General features: G+C 39.5%; 1 protein-coding gene across 1 annotated transcript; it reads left to right on the plus strand.

Annotated features, from left to right (window-relative positions):
• Positions 1-240: 240 nt before the first annotated feature.
• LOC137794803 (fibroblast growth factor 4-like) lies at positions 241-5,183 on the plus strand. Its single transcript, XM_068591821.1, has 3 exons — positions 241-529; positions 2,070-2,173; positions 5,007-5,183. The coding sequence occupies exons 1-3, from the start codon at positions 241-243 to the stop codon at positions 5,181-5,183; spliced, it is 570 nt and encodes a 189-aa protein (XP_068447922.1).
• The last annotated feature ends 3,742 nt before the right edge of the window (positions 5,184-8,925 follow it).

Consider the following 8,925-nt stretch of genomic DNA (forward strand, 5'->3'; position numbering starts at 1 on the left):
CTCTGGCACACTGGACCCCTAATGGGTTCGGCTTTTAGCAGTGTCTAATATGCATACTGAAACTTTTCTCTGGGCTTCAAAGAGTGCAGAAGTTGAGGCAATTTTTTCATGATTTTCCCTCGGAGAAACTGAAGCTGTAAAGATTTTATGACCAATTTTTTTCAAAGTGAATACTTAATTGGTCTTGGAAATATACAACAGTTGTGTATCTCTACAATTTCCGGGATTGGTGAGCAAAGGATGTCATCGTCAAGGTCCAAGCTCCCACTGCTCCTGTTCGGGATCCTGTGCAGCTCCTTTGCTCCTCTCCCTGTCATCAGCAGTAAGAGACATAGCATACGGAGCACCGGGCTATTGGAGCGTGCCATCAGCAGCTCCTGGGACAAGAGGGAGGTGGCAGCTAGAGACGGAGAATACCTGCTGGGGATAAAAAGACTCCGAAGGCTTTACTGTAATGTGGGCATTGGCTTCCACATTCAGGTCTTACCAAATGGAAAGATCACAGGCGTGCATAATGAAAACAGATACAGTAAGTCATTTTGCCTTTCCCTGTTGAATTACATTTAAAGCAGACAAATAAATGTGGTCATAAACAGTTAGGTTGCCGTTTTTCTAGTTTAAGTAACAACAATTGTGACTTTTAAATTGAGACTAGTTATTCCTGTATGGATTGTAAAAATCATAATGCATTTCTAATTTCTCATTAGCAATGAATTAATTATGTGTTTATTTTAACAAACTTGTCAGTAATGTGATTTCATAATGTGAATTGGCACTACTAAAAAAAATGTGGCCAATTAAAGCCCCTCAACACAATCTTTTAAAGGCTACGTCCCTCACACTGTAATTCTGATAGACTTGATTGACCCCAAAAAAAGTCTCTTGGAACAAACTGTTGTAAAGCTGTCGGTCTGATTGCTGTCACGATGTGGAACATCATTGGACCCGCATATCAAAAGATAGTTAGTATTCTATTTAGTATCAAGTTATTGATGAACTTTAAAAGAGCATGAAAATGTGTATGGGCCTGGCACCAATTTGGCCATAAATCAAAGGCAGTTCCTCCAAACATCACCCAAAGAAAGCCAAATTGTTTTTATTTATTGAGTCATCGATTCCATTTCCTCCTCCTGTAACATTCAGGAATAAATTCTCAAAGGATTAAAGGATTTGAAACTTTTTGTGGCTTCTAAATATGAAAAAATAAGAAATATTAATATTCTATTAACTGCCCTTTCAAGCCTCATGGTGCTCTAGTGCTATTTGTATGTCTTTAAATTAGGTAGTATACATCCATTCTGCTCTAAATAGGCTTTTAAACAGTCAAATTTCGAAAGATCAGCACTAATAGCCACACACAGTTACTGTGAAACAATTAGTGTCTTCAGAGGGCTGCATGGTGGTGTAGTGGCTAGCACTGTCACAGCAAGAGGGCCCGTGTTTGATCCCCGATCGCGGGCGGTCCTTCTGTGTGGAGTTTGCATGTTTTCCCTGTGGAAGCGTGGGGTCCTTCGGCTTCCTCCCACAGTCCAAAGACATGCAGCTTCAGTTAAGTGAAGACTCTAACTTGCTTGTGGGTGTGAGTGTGAATGGTTGTCTGTCTCTATGTGAGCCCTGAGATACACTGCTGACCCAGGTGAACCCTGCCAATGTCAGCTGGGATCGGCCCCGGCCCCCCTAAATAAAATGAGCGGTTTAGAAAATGGACTGTAATGCAAAGAAATAATGCAAAAACAGTGAAAATGAAAAAAAGCTCCCCAAGATAAATAGGCTACAAGACAATCTCACAGCCACAGTCAGTGATTCAAACTATGACACTTTACATACCTCTCTAGCTTCAGTCATGGTCATGGCAGAGACGGCGCGTTACACACGTCTTTTTAAAATAAACTTCATCACAGGAAGTTGGGTTAAGGCAACAAAACCACTTACAAAATGGAAAATAGCGTGGTTTCCCCGTTTAAATCTTATGGGGAATATACAGCACTGAGGCAATTCTCGTATGTATTAATAGAGTCTACTTTTGATGGTCACTATCTGCAGCTCATCATTTCCATGTTTTATCCCAGGCCTTCTTGAGATGTCTCCAGTGGAGAGAGGCGTGGTCACTCTATTTGGGGTGAGAAGCGGCCTATTCGTTGCCATGAGCGACAAAGGGAAACTCTACGGCTCGGTAAGAACTGATCAGGATTTAAGGACAAGATGTGTGGAGAGGAACTGAAATTGTCCATATATTTATACTGTATTCTGAATGTTCCGTGATAATTGTGACTCATGGGCACCTGGGTGGAAAATGGGGGAGTTATGAAAGATACATAACCAGCAGATACCTACCCAGGGGGAAAAAAGTAATTAAAAACACATTTTCTACATTTCTACACCTCTCAACAGCACCAAAGTGATACGTGTGGATGTTAATTTATAGGTAGTTTGGAAACTGTAGCACTATCTAAAACTTTATTTGTACTCGCCATAGAGTCAGCAGACGGAGCTCGAAACATGAACGGAGGCTTTTATGCTGCTCATTAGCTGCATTATTCAACGAAATGCCAGAGGGTGTACCAAGAGAACGCACTTTGAGAAGTCAAAAAGTGTAACTCAGAGATATGCCTAGTGTCGGAGTAACCGACCAAAGCCATAAACCAACCTCCACAACGACGGGGAGCGATAGTAATTATCTGTCAAATCATATCTCATATTCATGAACTACTTTATTGCCTTCATACAAAAGACTGTAAAGAAAGTCAAGTTTTACATTCCTCATAATGAAACAAAGGTTGAATATCATGGACACCATTTGAATTGGCTCAAATGAAGATTTTTAAGAACACTGATTTCTAAAGCATCTAAAAATTCAGAGGTGCACGAGCGAGCGCCGCGAGCGCCGTGACCACCTGCACCACGCGGCAGCTCCACTGCGGTAACAATAACCTGAGCTTCAGTTAAGGGTGAAATCAATATTACCTGGCAAACAAACGCTATCTAATGTTAAGACCTTGTGTTCACCAAAGTTAGCTACTGTAAGCATTCTGTCATTACTAATAATAAATCAAACTAATAGGACTACAGACTGCTTTGTCCACCGTGAGAATGGTGAAGGTGATCTTCACCATACATGCTCCACATGCTCAGGTATCTGTGCCTGAATGTATCACTATCTGAAGACCAAAAGACTAAGCTAAATGAAATGAAATGTAAAGAGTAAATCACATGCAATAACATGTGAATGTCAGGACATGACAGACGCTTACACAACTAATCTACCTTTGTGGACGTAACTGCATTACAGTGCAGCTTGTGTTGTGAACTACAAACTCTTCATTATTTTTAATATATTAGTTCTCTTTCATTTGATTTGTATATACAGGTCACATTCATCTTACAATCACAATTTACCCGGCCAATATGGCCAGCTTCAGTTAATTTTGACTTATATACTGACATGATTATACTTAACATTTGTAACTTTATTTTTCCTCAAATAATCACAGTCAATACATTCTTTAAAATGACCAATTATTATGAATAGCCAGATGACGTACACACTGAGTCAGCTTCTTCTGTCGGATTTAATTCCATGTCCCTGTTAATTGTCGGTAATTTTCCACTGGCCCAAAGCCATAGGTGTAATGATTTATTTGGTAGCGACCGCTACAAAACATTGGAGTGATCAACTCCAGTTAAAATTGTTTTGAATGCTGACTGAGGCTAACTCAGCCGTGATCTAAACACCAGTTAGTCATCACACAGTTAGTCACCCAGTGTCTCATCTCACAGCGGGCCTCTATGCACAGAGGTAGGTCGTTCGGTTGGGGGGAAGTTAGATTGACCTTTTGTTGGAACTGCTCCCAACTGTCTGTAAGCCTGCCGTAACAATGTGTTTTTTCCTTGTAATAGTATATATTATACTATATGTAATGAAGGGGGATTAAGTAGCTGTGGTAGGGGCCAGGCCAAAGAATGAGGAAAGCTTTTGACGCTGATGGCATTGTCCATACAACTAGCATATGTAATAGTGTATACACTAGCGCCGGCAGGATTGTAGTCCATAGTACGAACAAGAACCGCGTGACGTCTTACAAGATACACAACCTTACGTCTAAGTTCCCACACACACACACAGTCTACTCAGTGAGTGAGTAAGAGAGAGAAAGATAAAATGTTTTTTTACCCTAACGTTACAGATACAACACCACCACAAAACTGATACGTTCAGCATTTCAATGAGCAGCTAATGGAAAGCGACAACGAGTAAACGGAGGGCCCTCGTAAGCAATCATACATTACGAAGTAAGGTGAATTTTTAACGATACGGGCGATAAATTGAGCATTGTGTCAAATGGCTTTAAATAAAATGAACGTGAGCATGGCTGAGTTCATGTGATATTGTATGTTGGAGTTAAATTCTGAGGAAAAAAGTTATTAAAAAAAGGATAAAAAAAGGTTAGAACATAAAAGTCTTATTGATTGCGATCCGATTTTAAGTATTAAGTAATAACAATGAATTGACAAGCCTAAATGTAATATTCACAGCCTATATATTGCCTTAACACAGCTCTCAACATGGCAACAGCTGAGCCAGCGACTCACAGCTAACAATCCTAAACTGGCTAACAGCGCAAACTACGACAACAGTGCTGACAGCAGTGTTTTCCTGAGGAGAAACATGGAGGGTGGATTTGCAGTCCTTATCGCCGTTTATCAGCTGTAACCGCCATATATGTGCACAGTGCAGAGCACTAACCTGTGGGGAACGCTTACATGCACTAAAATGCATGCGCAGCCAGCTATGTCAATAAAAGCTCAGAAAAGCGTGAATAACAGGACGCACAGAGGGAGACCTCATCATTTTAGTCGTCATTTGTCTTGAGGAAATGGAGGAATCATCATGACATGTTGTCTTGCAAACACTGCCAAAACGCAACTAGAGAGAGAAAGAGAACTTTCTTACATCCTAGAAGCTTAAACAATCATTTGTATTGACTTGATGATCTTCCTCCATACAGGGTCGCTACAATGACGAATGCAAGTTCAAGGAGAATCTCCTGGCCAACAACTATAATGCCTATGAGTCAGCTGTCTACCCTGGCATGTACATCGGCCTAAGCAAGACTGGTAAAACCAAGAGAGGCAACCGGGTCACACCAACCATGACCATGACACACTTCCTTCCCAGGATATGAATTTAAAAAAAAAAAAAACTGTCAGCACTACAGAACGAAGACAAAGCCACTGTTTGGACATATTTTACTGTTGGACTATCATATTCTCCTTCTGTAACTCAACACAATTACAAACTTACCCACTTAGGGCAATGTTTGTATGAAATAGTATTATGCAAAGAATGAGGATATGGTATCAACATGGCTGCGATAAGACACTCCAATGGATATTCTTAACAATACAAAGCATGGTGGCTTGGTGTATTGACCTTTTGCTAAGCCACGACCCTGCTGCTATTCCATCAAGCTGTCATACTGTCACTAACGGCACTCCCTGAATGAATATTAACTCTGTTTTTTTTTTTAGAACAAAAAGCTATTTCAAATAGACACAGAGAGAAGGGTTTACAGTGTGTGGTTGAAGGATATATCCAGGATGTTAAACTGATTCAGCAGTGTCAACAGGTTGAAAATATTAGAAGCTAAAGCACAAATGAGCTGCCAAATCACCTGGCGATCGAGAAAGAAGACAATGAAATTATGGAACACGGTTCTTGCAAAGCCGGGTAGGTCTTTGTTCACTGTTGTAATCATTAAAGGAGCAAAAATACATGTGTCTAGTAGCCCACATCGGACAGACCAAACAGTGGCTCTAGAGAAAGCCTTGTGTTTCTTCAGCTGGAGGCCACTGTAGTTCTCCAATAAGCATGTGTAATTACTTAGGTGAGGCGGAGGTCCTGAACGATATCACAGCGATATGCCAAGGTTTTGCACTTGGTGGCTAAAATTACTCTGATGGTTGCGATCTTCCAAAACACAAGATACTACCAAATCCTACATACTGGACCTTTACGTTTTTTCTTCTTCTTCTTCTTAATGTACACAAATAAAGTGACTGTGTGTGGCGTTGGGCACTGCCAAAACACTGGAGACGGCACACCAGTACTGTGTCTGAATGCATCTATAATGGTCGCAGATAAAGGACCAAAAGCCTGGTCACACCAGAGAGTTCATCCACACATGCTCACCAATTTGTTAGTGCAAGTAGTCGTTGTGACTACTCACAGGGCTAACTGGTGACTCAGAGCTAATAAACCAGCCAGCAGGGAGAATACAAACATTAGTCGGTCCCAACAGCTCTCTGAGCGAGTTGGTTTGATAACTTTCATGCAGAGTCTCAATTCAGATGCTTCCATTCGTACACGTCCATGTAGTGCACTGTGGGCACTTTGCACTTGTATAGTGTGAAACCTTCGATAGAGTTGTCTCAAATAGAACATGGCTTTTGCACTCAGAGTAAATATCGATTGCAATATTTGACACCTTCTGACCCACAAACAGGTTGATCACATTGAATCCGTCACGCCTTCACATGCTCTATTTATGGCCTTAATGAATGAATGAACAAATACATTTTTAAACATCAATGTGGCATATGAATAATAATCAATAACAAATATATCACTAAATATAATTTAATTAATAAGGTCTAATGAGAGCAATCAGTAGAAACTTAAATTAGTGATTGTTATTTAAAGACTGGGCTAAGACGTACTAAAAGGCCCCCAAGTTGCCCTCTGATCCTCCAGTTGGCTGGCTGCTTGTGGATTACAAGTCCTTGCACGTCACGGTGGAGTATTCCAGCTTGCAAAGCCACTTTTGATTGAATTTATCATGTTTCCTATCTCTTAAACCTTTCTTGAGTTCTTCTTTGTCATGACATGGCTTTGGTGCTTTCAAGGCTTTTGTTTAGCCTACAAAGGGAAGTGTGACGATGTGTGTGGTGTGTGGGGGCAAAGGCCACCTGCCGCCCAGCAATATATCTACAGGCTTGTTTCTTTGACCATTTAATTAAAACTTGAAGAAATGAAATGAAAATGGTTTTACTTTTACCTGCTTGTGTGTCCCACTTGTTTCACCCAAAGTGGAGATTTCACCGTAGTCTCTGCCAACGACTTGACCGCTATGAGCACACCATGAGAGTACTCGTGGCGCACTGCATTTTGCCATACTTGTCGGTGGGAATGCACTTACACACTCAAAATTGTGCAAACTACAGGAGAACGCAATTTAAGATACAGTATCAGTGAGCAAGCTAGAAAGAGTATTTAAACCAAAACTATGTGTTTTTCCTAAACCTAACCAAGTAGGCTTGTTGGCTGAACGAAAGGAGATTTGTTGCAGAAAACCATGAATGTTAACTTCAACCATGTAAAAAAAAACACTAAACACAGGAGCAATTTCAGAAATGCTTTGATAATGTGACCAATTTAAGAAAGTCTTGGTGTCAGGGTTGGGAGGATAAACATGTAATCTGATACAATTACTTATTACCTGTTAAAAATATAATCAGAGACCTAATTCAAGTATCACAATATAGCAGTACTGTAATTACTTTCTATTCCTTTTGGTTTATCCCAATACCAAATCTGCAGATAAAGATGAGTAATAAAAGTATTATTTTGTTTGTAAGTCACATTGCAATCCAGGTTTTGACTTGTCATCATCCAAGGACTTCAACTAGACACATACATTGTGCCTGATTATTACTTACCAATTCAAATTAAATAAAACTCACCTACATGTATTAAATGTCATTTTATTTAACATTTGAAGCTTCTATTGAAGTTTTCCAATGGAGCTTCAGATGTCTGTTGTGTCATCTTTAAAAAAAAACTACAAATATGTATATTTTGTGTGATTGTGGTTATATAATTTATGGTGCTGACAGATTACACTCCATTAATAAAGGTGCGTGCCTCACTTTTTTTTTTTTATTACTGCAGTGAAAATGTAGTTTCTAAAAAACTAGGCATCAACAAACATGGTTTGAAGCAGAATGAGATAAAAACATGTTGTGAATTTTGGAAATTATTACATCTATCATCTTGTCAATGAAGACATATGTTCATTTCAATTGAACATCTTCATCAGCCTAAAATGTGGCCATAACAAATCATTGAATTAAGTGTTCATTTGAACTTTTTAATTGGATATTATTTTGTTATTAATATAAATGAATGTATTAATTAACGAGATGCTTTCGTGGACATGTTTGTCTGCAAAGTGAACAGTTTCAGAGACGTTGATAGCTGCAGGCAATTCAACTCAATTTTTTTTATTTTGTACAGCCCAAAATCACAAATTGGCCTGAGAGGGCTTTATAATCTGTACACATCAGATATCCTCTGTCCCGGGACCTCTGGTCATGAAAAACTCCCACCAAAATAAAAACTTTAACGCGGAAAAAAAGGAAGAAACCTTTTGGAGAGTAACAGCATCCCTCTCCCCGGATGCAATTAGGAGACACTTAAAAGTTCCGGTGAATATTTAGTTTAAGGAGCTACTAGACTTAATAAACCCTTACATGCAAACAACCCGACGCAGCAACATTTTGCTGCAACTAAGAATTATTTAGATTATTGGTTTATCTTATTTTCGTTAAAGTTACTGGAAGGAACATTTTATCTGGTTATAAACCAGTTTAGTCCTGATCCTCTATATAACCTACATCAGTAAATATGAAAGAAAAGAAAAGATTGTCTATTTATATTTAGTTATTCTTAATGCTTGTTATCGGTGTGTCAAACTCTGGAGAAATTTGATGAAATCTTGGCGTTTCAGGTCAGACTCCAGCGGAACCTCCAGTGGAGAAACACTGACAAATAAAATGTCCATTGCAATCTCTAAAAGTCCCATGAGACGTCCTGAAAGGGTTATTCATGTTGAGCAGTGAACAGGAAGCAGTCCTCCAGCTGGACGC

The sequence above is a fragment of the Clinocottus analis genome, unplaced genomic scaffold (genome assembly GCF_023055335.1).
Source record: "Clinocottus analis isolate CAN_PGR_092001 unplaced genomic scaffold, fCliAna1.0.p SCAF_10, whole genome shotgun sequence".
NCBI lineage: Eukaryota > Metazoa > Chordata > Actinopteri > Perciformes > Cottidae > Clinocottus > Clinocottus analis.

Coding starts and splice junctions, on each gene's coding strand:
- LOC137794803 (XM_068591821.1), top strand. CDS start 241: ATGTCATCGTCAAGGTCCAAGCTCCCACTGCTCCTGTTCGGGATCCTG. Junction 530..2,069: donor GCATAATGAAAACAGATACA/GTAAGTCATTTT, acceptor GTTTTATCCCAG/GCCTTCTTGAGATGTCTCCA. Junction 2,174..5,006: donor AAGGGAAACTCTACGGCTCG/GTAAGAACTGAT, acceptor TCCTCCATACAG/GGTCGCTACAATGACGAATG.